General features: G+C 48.7%; 1 protein-coding gene across 1 annotated transcript; it reads left to right on the plus strand.

The window, feature by feature from the left end:
• Window positions 1-6,122: 6,122 nt before the first annotated feature.
• Window positions 6,123-14,553, plus strand: LOC138467409 (zinc finger protein 436-like). The gene is made up of 2 exons (XM_069607357.1): window positions 6,123-6,242; window positions 14,080-14,553. The coding sequence occupies exons 1-2, from the start codon at window positions 6,123-6,125 to the stop codon at window positions 14,551-14,553; spliced, it is 594 nt and encodes a 197-aa protein (XP_069463458.1).
• Window positions 14,554-23,050: the final 8,497 nt, after the last annotated feature.

Below are 23,050 nucleotides of genomic sequence, written 5' to 3' on the forward strand. Positions count from 1 at the left end.
ATTCGCGATGCCGTACTTCTCACCATGGCGGAATGGTACATTCCGCCATGCTTGATGGCGTTAGGTACATGTCCGCTAGGGTCGGAATTAGCGTACCCTTGCGCCATGGTGGTATTTACGGTTTGGCATGGCGCGCGCGCGCGTGCTTGGTGCAGTTAGCGTTGGCGTTCACTACGGTGTCGCTAATGGCTTCGTACTTTGCGGTGACGGGTCATAGTCGCACCGAGCGCTATTCGATGGCGGTATTGCATTTCCGCCATCGTTTTCCGAATTCCGCAAGGGTCGTAATGAGGGCCATTGTATTTGTATCATGCTCATACACACGTAGTTCAGAGCACAAAGAGGCAAGGGAGGGGAACAACGGAAGACAAAAACAACCATCCAGTGACATTGAGAACGCGCAAGTGCAGGGTAGACAGATGGGGAAAAGTGCAAGGGATAGGGGAAGAGGCGGGAAGTGCTGAGCAAGGGATAAACAACAACTGGTAGTGCAGCCAGCATGGTGGCAAGTGCAAGGTTTAAAGCGCAGACAAGGGGTGCCTGATAAGTGTAGGTAAGGGGACTGTAGGGTTACAGATACAGACTCAAGTGCAAAGGTTGCCAGGAGGAAGTGTGGGTGTGGCTGGGTGGGCAGGGACCTGGGCCTGAATTCTGAAGGTAGCCAAGTGCACAGAGCCAAAGCAGACAGATTAGCAAGGGAGAGGAAGTGCGAAGGCAGACGCAAAGAGAAAGGTTTTGAGGTGCTTCCGGAGCTGGTTCTCCTCAAGTTTCAGAGTGGCTGCAAGGCTGTTCCAGAGGGAGGCCACAGCCGAGGAAAGAGATCTACCCCCAACTCGTTGTTTGGAGAAGCGACTGACCCTGAGGGAGTTGGAGGTGGAGGAGCGAAGAGCTCGAGTGGGAAGGTATTTATGGAGGGAGAGTTGAAGGTGTTTTGGCAAGGGAGAAAGCATTGTGGACAATGCAGAGGGTCGTCTTGAATTTAACCTTTGCAGCCACTGGGAGCCAATGAAGAGATTCCGGGGCTGGAGGGATAGGATCCCAGGGCTTGAGGCCAAGGACAAATCTCGCAGTCCTGTTCTGGATGAGTTGCAGAGGGCGGAGAATAGAAGCTGCCAGATCTCTGCTCTTCCAGCCAACTTAACCTGGTTGTCCCTCTTTTTAAGCTTCCCAGGGCAAGCAGTGTCAGCTTCAGTACCACAGCCCCCTTTCTCTGGAACGCACTCCTTTCGTACATCAGAAATTAACCCTCTTACCCTGCCTTTAAGAGACTACTGAAAATGTAGCTATTCGACAGATATGACTAACAACTCACTGAACCTGACATACTTCCTCATTGTCCATATCCGCTTAATTGTCTAGTGTTTTCAAGGCATAAAATGAGCAGTGTCGCATAGCAATTTGCTATGCAATTCTGTAGTTTTGCTAATCAAATAAAACACTTGTGTAGCAAAGTTAGTTATTAAAGTTGCTCTCTTGGATGAAAGCACAACTTGCCCTGCATTCCTCTATTGTCGTCAGTGCTCTCCTCACCCTCTTTTCTCTGTTCCCTTCAAGTGCTACTGGATGGAAAGTGCAGCTGTAATCCTCTCCTCAATTCTTAAGTGCCAACTGCATGTGTAGGAGTACAAGAATTTGTTTCTTCAAATAATTGCAAACCAGAAGTAATCGGGATACTTTTATTAAGCTTTTTATATCCTGTATGGCAAAGACAAGTATGTGTCAACTTTATATCTTTTAAAAAGACATTCATGCAATTCCATTCCTAAAATGTAAGTTGTTAAATAATACATAATTACAGCATTGAGACTGTAAAACCTTGCAACGATCCATGCTTTACAGTAAAGTTTAGGTTGGTGTATCTGAATGTCATAGTGTCAACTATATTTGATTTTGTTGGGGGGATGCATCATGTTGACTAGTGAACTTTTGAAAATGTACATGATCACATGATCAAATGCTTAGTTCTGTAACCTGCAGGTTGCATGCATCTTGCAATTGGTGCTCAACCCATGACCAAACCAATACTCCTTGACATTCTATATTATCACCCTGTTGCTTTATACCAGGTACCCTGAAAGTGAGATTACCACAAACTACAATATTGCAGCTAGTTTGTCCAGTTCTCTGCCCGCTACGCAATCCACTCTGGTTAGTCTCTTTCTTTCCTCTTACATAATAACTACACAAAGCAGACTAAATGCTTACGCAAAGTAGTGATCAATAGTTTCATCCAGTCTGTAGATCTACAGACCTACTGCAAGACCAAACACTGCAGTTAGTCTCTAGAGCTCGCTTTGCCTTATGATTGTATTATATATTAACACCTGCTAGAGACAGCTGGGCAAACTATTTTCAGAGCCATTTTATAATATCTATTTATTTGCGTCCATTTTTGCAGCTAACCTTTTACAGACAACTCCTCTTCTACCTCCTGGAATCAAAAAGCTAGTTCCAACTTTCCAAACCAGTCAAAAATTACCCTACCTATAAGGTTGGACTTAGCCCTTGGCTTCTAGATAATACTTAGTCCTTGGGTCCTAGTCTTTCCTTAGGAGCCACCACTGGAGAAAATCCCCCACTGGACGTTTTGTGTTCCCGTGGATTTTCCAGTTGAAGTTTGTGCACCTACAGCATGATCAGATCCCTCTGTTTCTGTTCCGCTAAAGCTGCTGCAGCTTTTTTCACTTGCCTTTAATCCCTCAGTTTCTGCTCTGCTAGAAAGTTTCATTCCTCTGTTTCTGCCTCTCATCCATCTGCTTCTGCTCCACCAAGGCCAATATTCTTTCCTATACTGCAACTCACTCAGGATCTGCTGGAGTCCTTTAACCTTACACAAGTTTGGGATTGACTGAGGCCTGAGACTGATGGGACTTCTGGGAAACAACGCTACCCACTGTGACGAATCACAGCAATCCATAACTTCTCCCCAAATTGAAGCCTTTCCCAGTGAGGCTAGGGAGATGAATCCACTCCTCAAAACCCTCCCTAAGATTAGAGGCAAGTGGGACCTCACCGGGAGAGACTCCCCCTATGGGTGTGTGTTTGTGTGTGTGTGTGTGTGTGTGTGTGTAGGCCTCTGTGTCCAGTCTGTGCTGGTCTCATGGTGAGACAGGTCCCCTTCCCAAACAGGGAGACCCCCAGTAGCCCTGCAGCCCCAGCCAGAGAAACCAAATTGGCTACAGTTACTACCACAGCCACAACTACATCCAAGATGGCTGCCGCCATGCATGTGTGCACACCAGGCTGCCCTGTGCCTGCAGCACCTTGATTTGGCGATTTCCGCATTCGAAGCTGACAACCATCTGTGCTGGCAGGTGAAGCCGGCCCCCACTGGAGGCCAACACTCAAGGACTCTGTCACTCTCTGCCGGTCTCATGGTGAGACAGGTCCCCTTCACAAACAGGGAGACCCCAGTAGCTCTGCAGCCCCAGCCAGCAAAACTGAATTGACTACAGCTGCTGGCAGGGGCACGGAGAGTGCCCTTGTCTCCGTACAGGATGATATGGCTAGGCTGGTTGACAAGGGGGGTGTTGGAGCCCTGATTCTTTTATTTATTTATTTTATTTATTTATTTGTTTATATAGCGTTAAAGCCCACGGGCATCAGAACGCTTACATATAGACAGGACAACAAAGAATGAAGACGGGACTAGGCGGAAGAGACCTGGATTAATTCAACGTGGTACAGTGTGTTTCCAGGATTTACTTAAAAAGTAAGGTTTTCAGTTTTTTCCTGAAGATGAGATAGTTAGGTTCAAGCCTTGCCGAGACCATGTTGTTTTTTAGTGGTAATGGTTTGTAAATTGCCTATATTTGATGATCTGAGGCTCCTGGATGGTTTGTACCATTTAAACTGTTTCATAAGGTAGGCCGGGGCTGTGCCATAAAGACAACGATGTACTATGGTGAGAGACTTGAAAGAGATTCTCTCCTCCATAGCCAACCAGTGGAGGGCTTTCCTTTCTCCGGAGATGTGTTCTCTCCATGATTTTCCAGTGATCGTTCTGATGGCGTTGTTATGGATGGTTTGGCATCTTTTCAGGCACTTGCTGTTGGCACCCAAGAGTAGGGAGTTTCCGTAGTCCAATCTGGATAATATAGTGGCCCTAGCAATGATGGTGCTGTTCTTTTGGTCTAACAGTGGCCTGATCTTTTTAAGGAGGATTTGGTGGTACTGGCAGTTTTTTTTATGGTAGCTTGTGTGTGCTTCAGCGCCAAGAGAAGCTTGAAGATACACACCTAGGGTCTTTACTTTTGCTGATATTGGAATCTGGATGTTTTTGATGGTGAATGAGTTAAAGGCAGGGCTCAATTTCTTTCTGGCTTGTGGGGATCCGAAGATCATGAGCTCAGTCTTAGAGCCATTTAAGCACATCCAGTTTTCTTTCATCCAGTGTTCGATGGTATTGTAAAGGATATTAAGTTTATCGTTGTCTAATTGATGGTTTCCACTGAGTTCAAATACCAGTTGGGCATCGTCAGCGAAGTTGGTAAAAAATATGCCCATCTGGGATAACATGGTGCAAAGGCATCGCATGTAGAGGTTAAAAAGTAATGGGGAGAAGCTGGCTCCCTGAGGGACCCCGCAGTCGACTAGCTTAGCGCTAGATGTTTTATCTCCCCAAACAATCTTAGATTGTCTGTTTTGTAGAAAAGAGGCGATCCATTCAATGGCTTCCTTTGAGCAATTGCCTGATTTTTCAAGGGCCTCGCGGAGTTTGACATGATCTAGCAAATCAAATGCTGCCGAAAGGTCCAGCAGTATCAGCAGCCCCGACTTGCCTCTGTCCAAAATGGAAAGCATTTCAGTTTGGAGGTCCAATAGTGCTGACTCGGTGCTATGACTGGATCTGAACCCAGATTGTTGTGGGTGAAGTAGATTGTTTTCATCAATATAGCTTTGAAGTTGGTCAGTGGCTATTTTATCCATAATTTTCAGCAGAAAATTGCAATTTGTGATGGGCCTGAGATTGGCAGGGTCCTGTTGGTTAAGGTCTGGTTTTTTTGGTAAGGGAGTGACCGTAACTGTTTTGATGGTGTTGGGTACAGTATGGTCTCTAAATGAGGCATTTACCATTCTTGTGAAAAAGGGACAAAAGATATCGGGGTTTTCGAGAATGAGCTTAGGGGGAAGAACGTTTTCTGAACACGAGGTACACCTCATGGCGGATAGCGTTTTCTTCATTGTGTCGACTGTGATGGGTCGAAATTGAAATTTAGGGGCTTCTGTCTCGATGTTATGTTCTATAGAGAGAGTCTTAGCTGAAGTATTTGTAATCTGGCAGTTAATGATGGTTTCTCTGGCTTTGGTTATTTTGTTTTGGAAGGCAGTCTGGACATTCTCACAATCTGTGTCCGTTGGTTGGAATGGCGGTGTGAGTGTTGTAGGCTTATCTATGGATTTAAGGATTTGGAAGAGTTTTCCGGTGGAGTTTGCCGCGGTACTTATGATGTCATTATAGTGGTTTTTCTTCAAATCCACTAGTTTTGATTTATATAGTTGGTCTGCTGTCTTCCAGTTGCTTTTATTAGTTTCGGAAGGATCTTTTAACCATTTCCTTTCAAGAATTCTTTTATCCTTTTTAAGCTTAACGGCTTCTGCGGTGAACCATTTTTGGTGATTTGGGTTAGGTCTAACTTTTTTGTCTTTCAGGGGGGCATGAGTGTCTAGTAGTTTTAACATGCCTTGGTTATAAGTCCGAATTATATGTTTACTATGGTCTTCATCCTTGGTGGAGCTCATGATTTTCTGCATTTCCTCAGAGAGCACACTACTCGTGATCTTTTTAAAATTTCTGGCCATAACTGGTTTAGGTAAATTAGCTGGTTTTAGATGTTTCAGCGGCTTTCGATACCGTAGATCATACCACCCTGCTCTCCCACGTGGGCCAGATTGGTGTTTCAGGTCAGGTATTGGCTTGGTTCGTTTCTTTTCTGGCTGATAGATCCCACTCTCTCTCTCGTCCTCCTTTCATGTCTAAGTCCTGTCACCTCAGCTGCGGTGTTCCCCAGGGGTCTGCTCTGTCCCACATTCTTTTCAACATTTATATTGTTGTGTTGTTGCGCCTCATCCGCTCCTTTGGCGTCAGGTGGTATTCGTACGCCAACAATACCCAGCTTCTGATGCGTCTTGACCTTGATCAGTCTCAGGTGTCGTGCCTTCATAAGTGCGTGACAGCTGTGGAGGAGTGGATGGACCACAACTGGTTGAAATTGAATGGGGATAAAACAGAGGTGTTGATGGTGGGTTCTCTTTCTGGTCCCTCACTTTGGATTTCCTTTCTGGCCATCTTCCTTGGGCTCGCTTCCTGTGCCCTCGACCAAGGTGAAAAATCTTGGGGTGATCGTGTCTACAATCTATCCATGGCCGCTCAGGTATCAGCGGTATGCCAGACCCGGCTTTTTCAGTTGAAAACTTTAAGAAAGGTGCTCCATTTGATCCCTGCAATATTACGTCCCCTGGTGGTGACTGCCATGATTCCGAGTAGGCTGGACTACTGTAATGCCCTTTACCTTACACAGCTTAAGGGGCTGGTAGGCTGACTACAACGCCTTCAAAATCTGGCAGCCCGGGTGGCAACAGGGACCTCCTGCGGAGTCATACCCCGTATTGCGCCCCCTTCACTGGCTCCCAGTAGCCCAGCACATTCATTTTAAAGCACTATGTATTGTTCACTGTGCTCTTTATGATCAGGGAGCTGAGTTTGTGCGGTATGTCCCAAATCGCCCTCTGTGATCAGCGCCCCCTGGCATGCTATGTGTGCCTTCTTTTCGTCTCACTTCGGTGGGGGGATCGGGCTTTCTTGATTGCAGCATCACAGTTGTGCAATACCCTCCCACTATCTATGAAAACATTGTCTAATCATCTGCTCTGTTGGAAAGACTTAAAAACCCATCTATTCTGATTTCTTAGTATTCCTGGCCTCTTTGTGTTGTTTTGGTTATGGCTTTCTGCCTCTCCAGCTCCATGAAGCCTATGGGCGACCGTGCGTTTTACAAATGACCTTAACATAACTGCCACAGCTACATCCAAGATGGCTGCCATGCCTGGGTGCACACCAGGCTCTGATCTGCACCACCTTGATTGGGTGAATTCTGCATTTGAAGCAGTCAACCCCCCTGCGCCGGCAGGTGAAGCTGGCCCCCACTGATGGCCAACACTCAAGGACTCTGTGTCCAGTCTCACCCCCTTTCCCCCTCTCCCCCCTCTCTCTCTCCTCTCTCTCCTCTCCGAGTGTAATTGCCAATCTGTGCCTGCCTTTTCCCCGGGGGTTGGGTTGCACAGTGAAGAAAACAGATGCAGGTTTCATGAACCTGGCATGGTTTGCAATTCACAGATCATTGATAACTGTTTGTATATCCTTGTGTGCCTGTCCTATGCACTCCTGACTTTGCTTGAATGACTAATTCCTCACATAGACACACAGTTCATGACTCCAGCACCCCTATCTGCTTGTTTGGGCTAATCACAACCATTTAATGAGGAATTCGTTTATTCAAATTGTCAGATCTCTCTGAGCCAGTGGTATTTAAGGTTTTTTATGAAGCGTCCCCACCACCCTTCAGTACAAATAGTGTTGCCGGGCCCCCCAGATGCCGTATCTGCTTGTATTTTCTAATCAAAGCAGTCGTTATACTACCTTTTTGAAGAGCCTTGCGCCCCACCTGGCCATCCTTCAGGCTCCCCTTCAGTGGGCCTGACCCACAGTTTGAAGACCACTGCTGTAAGGTGTGCTGCATCAGAAAGCAGCTGTGAAATGAATAGATAAGTGCAGAAATATAGTGATGTATCCATTGAATAATTCCAGCTCCCCAGCGACACACTGGTAAACACATTGTCCTGTTAAAACATCCAGCAATGGGTCCGCTCCATCTATCAATATTCCCATCAGATATCCCTGGAATAAAACTACAGCAGCTCTGCCTCAAATCTATCACATCCTGTTACTGGCCACCAGGAGACGATGCCAGCCCATACGCCCAACACTGAGCACAGGGAGATCACACAGGCCCAGAATCCATTCGTGACGAATAAGAGACAGCGTGAGCTCATCGCTTAATACTAACCTCAACACTGGCCACCAACAGATGGTGCAAGCCCAATGTGCACTGGTGGTAAACAACAGACAGTGTGAACTTGTATCCTAAAACTAAACTCTAGGTGACACAACATGGTCATATCCCATCTCTGGCCACCAGGAGATGACACACTAATGCTGACCTTGAGGAGGAACGATCAACGCAGAGCCCAACTTAGTGCTCCAGGAACTCTGACAACCCAGAGCCCAAAAGTAACCACCATGCCAACATAGTGCCAGGATCAGGGTCCAACAATGACAAACAAGACCATGTGAGCCCATAGCCTTGCACTAAAACTGCAGTGCTCACTTCTAGCACAGGGCCCACACTGACCACCAGGAGATCACACAAGCTCAGGGCCCAACAGTCACAATCAAGAGGCAGTGTGAACCCACAGCCTTGCACTAAACTCCAGGGCACACAGCTAGCAGAGCTCTCACACTGACTACCAGGAGATCAAACACGCTCAGGGCCCAACAGTGACAAATAAGAGGCAGTGTGAACCTATAGGGCCTCAGTCCAAGATTGGAGGCAGCCAATAACAGTACCGAGTCCGCCCTCATTCAATGGGGACTTACCGGTCTAGTCGGACCTTTGCAGGATCGGTAAGTCCCCATTGAAAATACCATTCCCCATTCCCATTTCAGCCCCCATAGGGCTCAATGGGAATGGGGAGGGTGCAAATAATTATTATTTGCTCCCTGGACCCAAACCAGGTGGCCTTAGTGGGACCCGCACAGGGACCTCGGAATAGGGCGCAAAGGGATTACCGGCACCGGTGTCATTACCGGTGCCGGTAATCCCTTTGCGCCAGCCTCGGAATGAGGCTCATGGTCTTGCACTGAAACCCCAGGGCTCACTGCTAGCAGAGGAACAACACTGACCACCAGGAGATCACGCAAGATCAAGGCCCAACAGTGACAAACAAAAGACAGTGTGAAACCTTATCTTAACACTAACCTATGTGGGAAATTGACAACCCACAGCCCAACATCAACTATCAGGAGATCACACAAGCCCAGGGTCCAACAGTAGCAAAACAGGAACAATAGTGTCCCACAGCCCAACACTGACCTTCAATGGAAACCACCAGCCCAGAAACCAACACTAACCTACCTGTGATATTGTCAGCCCAGAACCAACACTAACCTACCTGTGATATTGCCAGCCCAGAAACCAAGACTAACCTCCCTGAGATACTGTCAGCCCAGAACAACACTAACCTCCCTGAGATACTGTCAGCCCAGAAAGCAAGACTAACCTCCCTGAGATACTGTCAGCCCAGAACCAACACTAACCTACCCGAGATACTGTCGGCCCAGAAACCAAGACTAACCTCACTGAGATACTGTCAGCCCAGAACCAACACTAACCTACCCGAGATACTGTCGGCCCAGAAACCAAGACTAACCTCCCTGAGATACTGTCAGCCCAGAACAACACTAACCTCCCTGAGATACTGTCAGCCCAGAAAGCAAGACTAACCTCCCTGAGATACTGTCAGCCCAGAACCAACACTAACCTACCCGAGATACTGTCGGCCCAGAAACCAAGACTAACCTCACTGAGATACTGTCAGCCCAGAACCAACACTAACCTACCCGAGATACTGTCGGCCCAGAAACCAAGACTAACCTCCCTGAGATACTGTCAGCCCAGAACCAACACTAACCTACCTGAGATACTGCCAGCCCAGAAACCAACACTAACCTCCCTGAGATACTGTCGGCCCAGTACTGACACTAACCTACCTGAGATACTGTCAGCCCAGAACAACACTAACCTACCTGAGATACTGCCAGCCCAGAACCAACACTAACCTACCTGAGATACTGCCAGCGCAGAAACCAACACTAACCTCCCTGAGATACTGCCAGCCCAGAAACCAACACTAACCTCCCTGAGATACTGTCGGCCCAGAACTGACACTAACCTACCTGAGATACTGTCAGCCCAGAACAACACTAACCTACCTGAGATACTGCCAGCCCAGAACCAACACTAACCTACCTGAGATACTGCCAGCCCAGAACAACACTAACCTCCCTGAGATACTGCCAGCCCAGAACCAACACTAACCTACCTGAGATACTGTCAGCCCAGAAACCAAGACTAACCTCCCTGAGATACTGCCAGCCCAGAAACCAACACTAACCTCCCTGAGATACTGTCGGCCCAGAACTGACACTAACCTACCTGAGATACTGCCAGCCCAGAACAACACTAACCTCCCTGAGATACTGCCAGCCCAGAACCAACACTAACCTACCTGAGATACTGTCAGCCCAGAAACCAAGACTAACCTCCCTGAGATACTGCCAGCCCAGAAACCAACACTAACCTACCTGAGATACTGTCAGCCCAGAACAACACTAACCTACCTGAGATACTGCCAGCGCAGAAACCAACACTATCTCCTAGGAGACACTGCAAGCCAAGTGCCCAGGAGTTACCCTTTAATCACACATCTAAAATAGACAGCAGTCATTGGATCAGTGTGGGACCTTCTTATAATCGTGACACAAACACAAACATCAGACACAGAGTGGTATGACTGTCATTAAATGCATTCATGGATATTTAGGAATGTTTAGTATTGAAAGAACTGCAGAGCAGTATGTTCAGAAATTCTGCCACAGAATGGATGGTAGAAACAGCAGATCAGAGAGATAGATGTGTGGCTGAGAAGTTGGCTGGAGCAGGAAGGGGGTTGAGTAATAGTTTTTTTTTCTCCTTTTGGGAAATAGCCTCACCTTAGCAACCTCATGAATTCATACAGGAGAACAAGGTAGTAGCAACGTCATCTGATCCAAGGGACGTGGAGAAAAAAATAATGATACAGGATCACTAAGTTGCAGATATGAGCGAACTGGGAGAGGCTGTGCTTTCGCCACCATAGAGCCTACTCCGTTTCCAGGCCAAGGTGTTCTACTAGGAATACCCCCATGAAGTAGCCTCCCTGCAGTACTTCTGGCAGTGACCTTCAGCTTGAAGTGCTGGGGGCAGTATATTTCCCAGACACTTTACAGCCCCCAGGGATTCCATGTGCACCTGGGCCGAGAGAAGCCCCTTTGGGCTCTGAAAGGCAAAGTAGGGGGGATAACATCATCCCTGAGTCGGCAAGGACAGTAGTTTTTCTGTGAGCACCACCCATCACGCTCTTATGAATATTACATTAAATGGCAATCCCGCCACTCGGTAGAGTTAAGGCAGATGGAAGGTGGGGGCACAGGGAGTCATATAATGTAGTCACCAGAGGGATTGAAATTAAGATTCATGGAGCAGGAGCTGGGAGTAGCTCCTCGTTGTCTGTATTTTCCTGTAACCAGGAGTTACCCATCACAACCCAAGAGCCATTAAAGTAAAGAAACATAAGAAGATTGAAAACATTCGACTTTTCTAACTTTCTATCCAGTATCCATCATGGTTTATTCTGCAGATGACAAGATGCATGGAGGGATTGGCCGATATGTTTATTCATGTAGCATCAGCCTAAACCGGCTCTTCTAGTCTATATCCAGGCGATAAATAGCTCTCATCCATTTCACAACCTGTACCCAGCCAGGATGCTGGTAGCCCTTCCTCTGCATCTGGTGGAACAGGTTATGGTCAGTAGGAAGCATTGGCACTTGTCTATACTCAGCAATATTTAAATTGGATCCAAAGTTTGTTAGTGGGAGACAGAGACCAGAATACACAGACCTACAAAAGACCCATTAACTGTGTGGCTTTACAATGATATAAAATATTAACTGAAACCTTTGCTTCTCTTAACAGAGCCCTTAAAGAAGTCTGAGAATAAACACAAGATAATGGGATATGCAGTGGATGAAGAGGGACCCCACAGAAGAGGTACAACGCTAGAGGAGAGCCCTGTTGAGAAATCGCCAACCCATTGCCAAGTTAACCAGCCTGCAGCCCAGGGTCCATAAGAAAGAGGAAGCTTCTGTTTGCACAGTGTCTGCACAGAGTGAACCAGCCTGGAGCCGAGGATCCATAAGAAAGAGGAAGCTTCTGTCTGCACAGAGTGAACCAGCCTGCAGCCGAAGGTCCATAAGAAAGAGGAAGCTTCTGTCTGCACAGTGTCTGCACAGAGTGAACCAGCCTGCAGCCGAGGATCCATAAGAAAGAGGAAGCTTCTGTCTGCACAGAGTGAACCAGCCTGCAGCCGAAGGTCCATAAGAAAGAGGAAGCTTCTGTCTGCACAGTGTCTGCACAGAGTGAACCAGCCTGCAGCCGAGGGTCCATAAGAAAGAGGAAGCTTCTGTCTGCACAGAGTTAACCAGCCTGCAGCCGAGGATCCATAAGAAAGAGGAAGCTTCTTTCTGCACAGAGTGAACCAGCCTGCAGCCGAGGGTCCATAAGAAAGAGGAAGCTTCTGTCTGCACAGAGTTAACCAGCCTGCAGCCCAGGGTCCATAAGAAAGAGGAAGCTTCTGTTTGCACAGTGTCTGCACAGAGTGAACCAGCCTGCAGCCGAGGATCCATAAGAAAGAGGAAGCTTCTGTCTGCACAGAGTGAACCAGCCCGCAGCCGAAGGTCCATAAGAAAGAGGAAGCTTCTGTCTGCACAGTGCCTGCACAGAGTGAACCAGCCTGCAGCCGAGGATCCATAAGAAAGAGGAAGCTTCTGTCTGCACAGAGTGAACCAGCCTGCAGCCGAAGGTCCATAAGAAAGAGGAAGCTTCTGTCTGCACAGTGTCTGCACAGAGTGAACCAGCCTGCAGCCGAGGGTCCATAAGAAAGAGGAAGCTTCTGTCTGCACAGAGTTAACCAGCCTGCAGCCGAGGATCCATAAGAAAGAGGAAGCTTCTTTCTGCACAGAGTGAACCAGCCTGCAGCCGAGGGTCCATAAGAAAGAGGAAGCTTCTGTCTGCACAAAGTTAACCAGCCTGCCGCCCAGGGACCATAAGAAAGAGGAAGCTTCTGTTTGCACAGAGTTAACCAGCCTGCAGCCGAGGATCCATAAGAAAGAGGAAGCTTCTGTCTGCACAGAGTGAACCAGCCTGCAGCCGAGGGTCCATAAGAAAGAGGAAGTTTCTGTCTGCACAGAGTTAACCAGCCTGCAGCCGAGGATCCATAAGAAAGAGGAAGCTTCTGTCTGCACAAAGTGAACCAGCCTGCAGCCGAAGGTCCATAAGAAAGAGGAAGCTTCTGTCTGCACAGTGTCTGCACAGAGTGAACCAGCCTGCAGCCGAGGATCCATAAGAAAGAGGAAGCTTCTGTCTGCACAGAGTGAACTAGCCTGCAGCCGAAGGTCCATAAGAAAGAGGAAGCTTCTGTCTGCACAGTGTCTGCACAGAGTGAACCATCCTGCAGCCGAGGGTCCATAAGAAAGAGGAAGCTTCTGTCTGCACAGAGTTAACCAGCCTGCAGCCGAGGATCCATAAGAAAGAGGAAGCTTCTTTCTGCACAGAGTGAACCAGCCTGCAGCCGAGGGTCCATAAGAAAGAGGAAGCTTCTGTCTGCACAGAGTTAACCAGCCTGCAGCCGAGGATCCATAAGAAAGAGGAAGCTTCTGTCTGCACAGAGTTAACCAGCCTGCAGCCGAGGATCCATAAGAAAGAGGAAGCTTCTGTCTGCACAGAGTGAACCAGCCTGCAGCCGAGGGTCCATAAGAAAGAGACGTCTCCTGTCTGCAGTTTCTGTGAGATGCGTTTTATTATCAGGCTCGGTCAGATAATGCAAACAAGCTTCTGCATGAGCATGAGGCACAATTAGTGTACGAATGTGGGATAATTCCCGTCTAGGCCTGCATCTGAGGATCAAGACAAGGCTTAGCTTCTGGACAGGGCAAAATATTGCTTTTGAGTTCTGACAATTCATTGCATGATGAATCACAATGAGGAGACACCTTTTGAGAACATGGATTGTGGTACAAATTCTAATCTGACATTACACGCAAAGCAACAGCTGAGCTTAAATCCATGTTTAGACTGTGGAAGAAGCTTTATTTAAACCCCAAATCTGATCATTCATCAGAAGATTCTTGTTGGTGGGTAGTCCTATGAGTGCACAGAGTGCCAGAAAAGTTTCTGTCAGTCCTCACTTCTGATAAGCCATCAAAGCCGCCATACTGGGGAGGAAGCCTTCAAGTGCACAGAGTGCAAGAAAAGCTTCAGTCACTTCTCATCTCTTATAAACCACCAGAGGATCCATACAGGTGAAAAGCCGTATGAGTGCAGAGAGTGTGGGAAAAGCTTCCGTCTCTGCTCCGATCTGAAAAGGCACCTCATGATCCATACTGGAGAGAAGCGCTACAAGTGCACAGAGTGCAAGAAAAGCTTCAGACAATCCTCATCTCTGATAATCCATCAGATGAGCCATACAGGGGGGAACCCCTACAGGTGCACAGAATGCAATAAACCCTTTAGCATGCCCTCACATCTGATAAGCCATCTGAGGACTCGTACAGGAGAGAAGCGCTACAAGTGCACAGAGTGCAGGAAAAGCTTCAGTCACTCTGTCAGGTTTTAGAACTTCCTCCCCCTCCTCCTCACCTGGCTCCTCAGAGGTATACTCTATTGGGATGGCCTCGGTCTTCTTTCGTTCCTTCCGTGAAGTGGGAGTCTCTTTCTTGGGTGTCCTGATCTTCTTTTCGTGCAAGTAGGGTCTGGCCCCTCGGAGGCCACCTTGGCAGAGAAGGAACCCTAACCGTGGGGAACCCCAGGGGGCCAGCCCTAATCAGGAAAAAGCACAAAGGCGGAAAAAACCCTGTAAGTTCGGATGGGTCCAATTGGCTGTAATTCTCTTCCTTGATGACCGGAAGGCAGCCGGTGTAGGTAGAATCCAAGGGAATGCTTGTTTGTGGCAATATAAATCCTTAGAGTTAGGACAGGATTTTGATAAATAGCTGGAAAAGGAGGGTCCACAAAAATAGAAAGGAGCCGAAGAAAAATCTGATAGTGAAGGTGACAAGGATGTGGTATAGAGAGAGACAGTCAGAGCTAGAAGTAAGTACAGAACAAGAAGCAATAAGGTAAGCCGACAGGAAGATGTTTACGGAGCGGAGGACCGCTCAGTAAACGAAATTGAGGAGCTGGGACCGGCTGCAGAAATTAGCAAGGGCGTAGAAAAGCAACCCTAGCAAAGTATAAGGCAAGAAGACAGAAAACCAGGAAGAGTGTCCAAACAAACGTAGGAATGGAACCGGACAGAAAAGGAGGATGCGAGGAAGTAGAAAAGTAGGACGTAAGAAACAATAACAATGCAGGAAAGTCAGAAAGCGGCAAGGATAGCAACAGATGAGGACTAGGGCGAAGCAGGCAAGGGGGGGCTAATAAAGGCAGAAGGGAAGTAGACGTTCCGACGAGAAGGAACAGGAGGGCTGAAAAGGCAAAAGAAGGGAAAAGGCAAGAGAAATTCACGGACGAAGTTTCCTCACGAACCGTAGCGTTGGTAAACAGATACAACGCGTAGGTCGGTGGGAGGAGTCAGCATATAAGGACTCGTCCGCCATCTTGGGTGAGGACTGAAACGCGCATACAGCGATCAATGCCTCCAGCGTTTCCAGATCCTCCAATCCGAGTTCCTGACACACTCCTCAGCTCTGAGATGCCATCAAAGTATCCATACTCGGGAGACACCCCAGAAGAGTGCAAGAAAACATTAGGTCATTCATTTTCTCTGATAATCCATCAGGACATCCATACAGCTGCTAGGGATCATTGAAGCGTAAGAAAGGGTTTGCTGCATTTCTGTGTAGACTTTAGGTGGCAGGCTGCTGGCTCGCACCTTGGAATTTAATCTTGCACTGCTCAGATATGAGATAGCAGTGTGTGGTCGATTCCGAGAAGCCCTACAGGTGCACAGAGTATATTGAGAAGTTTAATAGAGTGTCTGCATCAGAGATGCGATATAGGAGAGAGACAGCCCCAGTCTATGGTGGAAGAAATGGTTTAACTGATCCTTGGCTCTGACAATGCATGAGATGATCTATATGTGATACCTACGGGTGTGGTGCGCCTTACAAATTAATAAACAAACATATTGTGAAGAAAAGACGCATTCATTGACATTACAACATATTAAAGCTACACCCAGTGTAGAAGTCACATGCTTTGAACTGAGTAAGGGGGCTGGAAGAACCAGGGGGGGGCCTGGTGCCGCTACCTGCTATCTGGTGTAGGACCCACTGGAGGAACATAATGGGTACCCTAGCACTTCGGCAACCTAGGGACATGATGGGTACCCTAGCACATCAGCAACCTAGGGACATGATGGGTACCCTAGCACGTCAGCAGTCTAGGAAACATGGGTACCCTAGCACATCGGCAGCCTAGGGAACATGATGGGTACCCTAGCATGTCGGCATCCTAGGGACATTATGGGTACCCTAGCACATCGGCATCCTAGGGACATTATGGGTACCCTAGCACATCGGCAGCCTAGGGAACATGATGGGTACCCTAGCACGTCGGCAGTCTAGGGACATTATTGGTACCCTAGCACATCGGCAGCCTAGGGAACATGATGGGTACTCTAGCACGTCAGCATCCTAGGGACATTATGGGTACCCTATCACGTCGGCAGTCTAGGGAACATGATGGGTACACTAGGACATCAGCAGCCCAGGGAACATGATGGGTACCCTAGCATGTCGGCAGCCTAGGGACATTATGGGTACCCTAGCATGTCGGCAGCCTAGGGAACATGAGGGGTACCCTAGCAAGTCGGCTGCCTAGGGAACATTATGGGTACCCTAGCACGTCGGCAGCCTAGGGAACATGATGGGTACGATATTTGTAAGCACTCTAACCGGCTTCCATCTTCCTGTGCACACTTATCTCGTGCACTCTTGGGCTTTCGTGTCTCCCGGCATACTGAGGAGAAAACCAGTTCAGGATGGCCGACGTCGCTGCCTGAGGGAGGCTTGGCCTCATGACCACCACGCGACCCAATCATCTTGCAGACTCTATATCTGCCAATAGGGTGGACCGGCAGGCGTAAGCCGGCACCCCACCAAAAGGCACCACACATAAGGCACCACACATAAGGCACCTGGCCTTATTATCCAGCCCGTCAACTAGGAAGGAGCCTCTCGTCAGGTGAGCCGCTGGAGCAGCTCACCCGATCTCCCGATGTCCACGCCGTCTCTTGATGTCCGTCGCCAGGGAAGCCCGATCGGGGTTTTAAAGCACTTGTAGTGCATTCAATAGCAACCGCAGATCCAGGGGCCCCCTGCCGCCTACGATATTTGTAAGCACTCTAACCAGCTTCCATCTCCCTGCGAACACTTATCTCGTGCATTCTTGGGCTTTCGTGTCTCCCGGCATACAGAGGAGAAAACCAGTTCAAGATGGCCGACGTCGCTGCCTGAGGGAGGCTTGGCCTCACGACCGCCACGCCGACCCAATCATCTTGCAGATCCTATATCTGCCAATAGGGTGGACCGCAGGCGGAAGACGGCACCCCACCAAAGGCACCACACATAAGGCACCTGTCTGGGGCCTGTCCAGGGGACGGACAGACGGCCACGGCCTATCTTTCTGCCGAAACTTACTCCCACAGCCTCACCCATTCGGCCAGATTCGATTGCCTAAGCTTGCCCCAGAGACCACCCGGTCACGCACGTACCATATCCCGCGGACAGGTACCGGCATGCCAGGTGAGGCCTCCCGGCTTCCCACGATCAAGTAAGTCGTTACGGAACTCTCCCGACAGCCTTGCCTCGCTCCATTCTTTTACCTGGCTATTACATAATCTATAAAGCCTGCTATCGTTCCTGAACTAATGCTACTAGTTACATACTGCTATGCCTACTCACATAGTAGCAAGCTGTAACTTATATGTGCGACCACTGTGGATGATCAAGGGTCATGTGACCACAAGCAACCTTAATCTGCCTACCGCAATTCGTGTTACTATTGGGCATGCTATTTATAATGCTCGTGCTCTAAGCCCTCCCCGTAATAACCAAACCTGCTTATTGTGACCCACTATGTACATTCTATCTATATGAACCTGCCTATTTTTCCCAATCCCAGCCAATTCGAATCTACCTACTGCTATGTACATTATGTCTTCTTGAACCTGCCTACTTTGCACAACCTTAGCCAAAATCGATTCTATCTACTGCTATGTACACTCTGGGCCTCATTACGACCCAGGCGGAGGACCATGGTGCTATTAGCACCATGGTCCATGCCGGTGTCTGCCATGGCGGAATGGGGAATTACCACCCCATTCCGAGGTTGGTGGGGCGGTAATTCCCCATGCCGCCATGGCCCTTCCCCATTCACATTTTTGCCCCATAGGGCTCAATGGGAATGGGGAAGGCGCTAATACTCCCTGGCGCCTGCCCTGGCTGACTTCAGCAATCACTCCTTCGCCTCTGGAGTCTTCCCATCCTCCTTCAAGCACTCCCTTGTGCACCCCCTTCTTAAGAAACCCTCTTCCGACCCCTCCTGCCCAGCTAACTTATCGCCCAATCTCTATCACTCCCTTCCTGGGCAAGCTCCTGGAGAAACTGGCCATCTCCCAGCTTAATCTCCATGCTGAATCTGTTGGTAGTCTTCATGACCATCAGTCTGGCTTCAGAGCTGCCAGAAGCATGGAAACTGCTCTCCTGAACATCCATGAGGACCTGCTCTCAAACCTTGACTCTAACACCCCTTGTGTTCTCATTTTGCTCGACCTCTCTTCTGCCTTTGACACTGTCAACCACACCATCCTGCTCAACCGTCTCTGTGATAACCTGGGTATCACTGGTCAGGCTCTGGCGTGGCTGACCTCCTTCCTCTCCAATCTACCCTCCCAGGTCCAACTGGGTTCCTTCCTCTCTGACACCCTTTTCTCTACCTGTGGTGTCCCCCAGGGATCTAACCTCTCCCCTGGCTGTTCAACCAGTACCTGGCTCTTCTTGCTCACTGCATCGCCGCTCTCTGTCCCAACTTTCAGTGCTACGCGGATGATACCCAGCTCATTTTCAGGCTACCCTCGGCCTTCTCTTCCACTTCCCTCATCTTTGACTGTCTTTCTGCTATCCAGGAATGGTGTGCCGCCAACGACCTCTGCCTTAATGCCAGTAAGACTGAGATTCCACGTATCGGCACACCCACTCCCTCCTTCCCTGCAGCTCTCTGGCCGGCCTCCCTTGGCCCTCTTCCTGCTCCTACCTGCAAGGCAAAAAACCTCGGGGTCATCTTTGACTCCACACTCTTTCTCTCCTCACATATCTGATGTCTCTAAGAAGTCACACTACCAGCTACACCTCCTCAGAGGTATCCTTCCTTTTCTCTCCTTCCCCCAGAAGCTCACTGTCTCCAGAGCCCTGGTTCTCTCGAAGCTAGACTACTGTAACAGCCTCTATCTAAATCTTCCTGCCTCTACTCTCCGCCCTTTGCAGCTCATCCAGAACAGGACTGCGAGACTTGTCCTTGGCCACAAGCCCAGGGACTGTATCGCTCCAGGACTGAAATCACTACACTGGCTCCCAGTGGCTGTGAGGATTAAGTTCAAAACCCTCTACATTGTCCACAAGGCCTTCTGGGGCCTTGGGCCAAAATACATTCAAATCTCTCTTCCTAAATATCTTCCTTCTCGAGCTCTTTGCTCATCCACCTCCAACTACCTCACGGTCAGCCGCTTCTCTAAGCAACGAGCTGGGGTAGATCTCTCTCCGCAGCAGGGGCCTCCCTCTGGGACAGCCTTCCTGCCTCCCTGAAACTTGAGGAGAACTATCTCCGCTTCAGGAAGCACCTCAAAACCTTCCTCTTTGCCTCCGCTTTCTCTCCCTCTCTCCCCTGCTAAAATCACTGAACCTGCACTGAATCTGCAACTGGCCACTCACCAATCTCGGTCCTTGGCCCAGCCACTCTTCCCTGCACTGCCTACCTGCACTACGGGACTGTCTCTGTATCCTACAGCCCCTTCTCCCGGCACTTACCTTGCACTTGCCACCAGCTGGCCCTATTATTTATCTTGTATTCTACTAACCATGTTGCACTCTCCTTGCACTTGCCACCAGCTGGCCCTATTACTTATCTTGTATTCTACTAACCATGTACTGCACTTCCCCTCGCCCCTTCCCCTTGCACTTTTCCCAGTCCCCCTACCCTTGCACTTGCGCGATCTGAATGACACCTGGCCTAGTAGGATCGTTGTCTGTTCTCCCCTTGTCCCCCCCGCCTCGTCGCGCCTTGAAACACTTGTGTATAGGCGCGTTACAAATGCCATATCATATCATATCAATAACGGTACCGCAAATGGCGGTTCTATTATTAGCACCAAAGTCCCTTTGCGGGTCTCTACTTTAACGGCTGGAAAAACCAGCCGTTAAGGTTGGGTCCCGCAAAGGGACCTCGTAATCAGGCGTTAAGGGCTTAACGGCGCCGACACCTTTTACGGCGCCATTAAACCCTTGACCAGGGTCGTAATGAGGCCCTCTGTCTATTTGAACCTGCCTACTTTGCACAACCTTAGCCAAAATATAATCTACCTACTGCTATGTACACTTTGCCTATTTAAACCTGCCTATTTTGCACCATCCTAGCCGATTCGAATCTGCCTACTGCCACTGAGTAATTGAATGCCTTGCACATGCACCTACCTGCCAGTCATATTTAAGCTAATGCCTCTTGACTAATTGACTGCCAACGTGCATCAAACCACACCTCCTACCTGTCAGTACATTCGAACTACACCTTACACACGGTCAGGACACCCAGATCACGTCATGTGGCTGCAGCCACCACCCAGTCCTCACCTCATCTATTTGGTCACCCTAGCGTACCACTGCATCCTCTCTATTAGCACTGCCATGACTAACCACTCCTACCCTTCTACACACCCCCGCATCATGACTTATAGCACTGACATCACAGTCAACCCATACCTCAATGACCCGGCCTTGTGGCTCCAACACTATGCCACAAAACCTACACCCAATCAACCATGCACTCTCCAGTCTAGGAATCTCAGACTCAGATCTAGACTGCCCCGCGCCCCATGCACCCAGTGCAGCCACATCGCCATCACACAGTCTACCTCACAAAGGACACCCCACCTCCCCGCTCCCCCGCCCCATCAAAGAACTCAAGGGTGCCCTCATCAACGCCAGATCCCTTATGGCCCATGCTCTGGATATCACTGATCTCATTACCGTCCATAACCTCGACTTCATTGCCATTACTGAAACTTGGCTACATGCAGCTCCGGGCCCACTTCTTGCCCTCGCCATCCCGAATGGTGACTCCATCAACAGAATTGACCGACAGTCCACCTCCTCCAAGGAGGCGGAGTTGCATTTATACATAGAGACAACATCACTATGAGAACTATCCCTAGCACCCAATTTAGCTCTGCTGAATCGCTATATGTGAAACTCACCCTCTCACCGACCAACACTGCAACCATACACCTAATCTACAGACCTCCAGGACCATTTGGCTCTTTCACAGATGACATCATGTCCATCCTGACTGACAAGCCCAACTCTCAGGTGCTGCTACTAGGTGACCTTAACCTTGGCTTATCCGACCCTAAGGACCACATGGCCACCGTTGTCGCTACTACCCTTGCCAATTTAGATTTCCAGCAGCGCATTCTTGAACCTACCCACAACAAGGGCAGAACGCTTGATTGGATCACTGACCTCAATTGCAACACCTCGATAATCTCTAACCACGCTTGTGCCTGGTCAGACCATCACATTATTATCCTACACTTACCAGCCACGAACCCCTACAAACCTACCATAGCCCCGGCAATCCCCACAAGGAACAAAAAATACATCACCAGGGACAAACTACTCCCTCTCATCCTTCCCATCCTTAACAATTGTGCATCTCGGCACAATGACCCTACTGTCCTAGTAGACGCCTTCAATCAAACATTGCTTAGAGCTATTGATACTATAGCACCGCTTAAACTTCGGAAAGCCAAACAACGAGCCCATCTGAACTCATGGTTCACCCCACAGCTTAGAGTCCTGCGCAAAGAAAAGCGCAAGGCTGAAGCTCTTTGGAAAAGTCATCCTTGCGAATCCAACAAAGACCGCCTCCTCATCCGATCCTACAAGCCAAAAAAGAGACCTACATCCAGCGGATATCCCAAGCGGAATCCAACACGAAGGACTTATTCACAATTCTCAAAGAATTAGAATCCCCTTCTCCTGCACCTGATACTTGCAGTAAAGACAGCACGTGGTGCAACAACATCCAAAATGCTCTTCTCAACAAAATAACCACCTTACAATCTAAAATCAATGCCAAACAAATCACCCTCCTTACCTCCCCTTTATCTAAACTTGTGATGCTCTCTACGGCCTCCTTTTCTCACACCCCTTTCAGCTTCTCCCCACTTACCATCGCTGAGGTTGAACGTATCATTTGTAACTTAAAAACATCTAACTGCCAAGGTGACTCTTGTCCAGCACCCATCATCAGGGAAGCTGCACATGACCTTGCTCCCTTTAAAACTACCTTCATCAATTCATCGTTCCAATCTGGAATGCTACCCAACAACTTGAAGGATGCCTGGGTCATCCCTCTTCTAAAAAAAACTACTTTAGACCCCGAGATACCAACAAACTACAGACCCATCACCACCGTCCCATTGCTTCTAAAAATATTAGACAGAGCAGCATATTTACAGATACAGGACTATTTGGAAACCAACAACCTCCTCGGCACAAGACAATCTGGTTTTAGACCAAAGCACGGGACAGAAACAGCTCTCCTAGACCTCAAAACCCAAATTGAGGACTTGAAAGATAAAGGCAAACTGGCCCTTCTTCTATTATTAGACTTATCTGCAGCCTTTGATTTGGTCAATCACCAAATTCTTTGTCAGCATCTGAAATCGGCTGCCCACTTCTCCGACAATGCCACTAATTGGATTAGGTCATTCCTAGACAATAGGCATATGAGAGTATTTTCACCCACCACCTCTGCAGATCCTGCATCAGTCCCCTGCGCAGTCCCACAGGGGTCCTGTGTATCCCCCACACTTTACAATGTATTCACCAAACCAT

Source organism: Ambystoma mexicanum, chromosome 4q (genome assembly GCF_040938575.1).
Source record: "Ambystoma mexicanum isolate Mex_15411 chromosome 4q, UKY_AmexF1_1, whole genome shotgun sequence".
Lineage (NCBI taxonomy): Eukaryota > Metazoa > Chordata > Amphibia > Caudata > Ambystomatidae > Ambystoma > Ambystoma mexicanum.

Coding starts and splice junctions, on each gene's coding strand:
- LOC138467409 (XM_069607357.1), top strand. CDS start 6,123: ATGCGTCTTGACCTTGATCAGTCTCAGGTGTCGTGCCTTCATAAGTGC. Junction 6,243..14,079: donor ATAAAACAGAGGTGTTGATG/GTGGGTTCTCTT, acceptor GTTGGTGGGTAG/TCCTATGAGTGCACAGAGTG.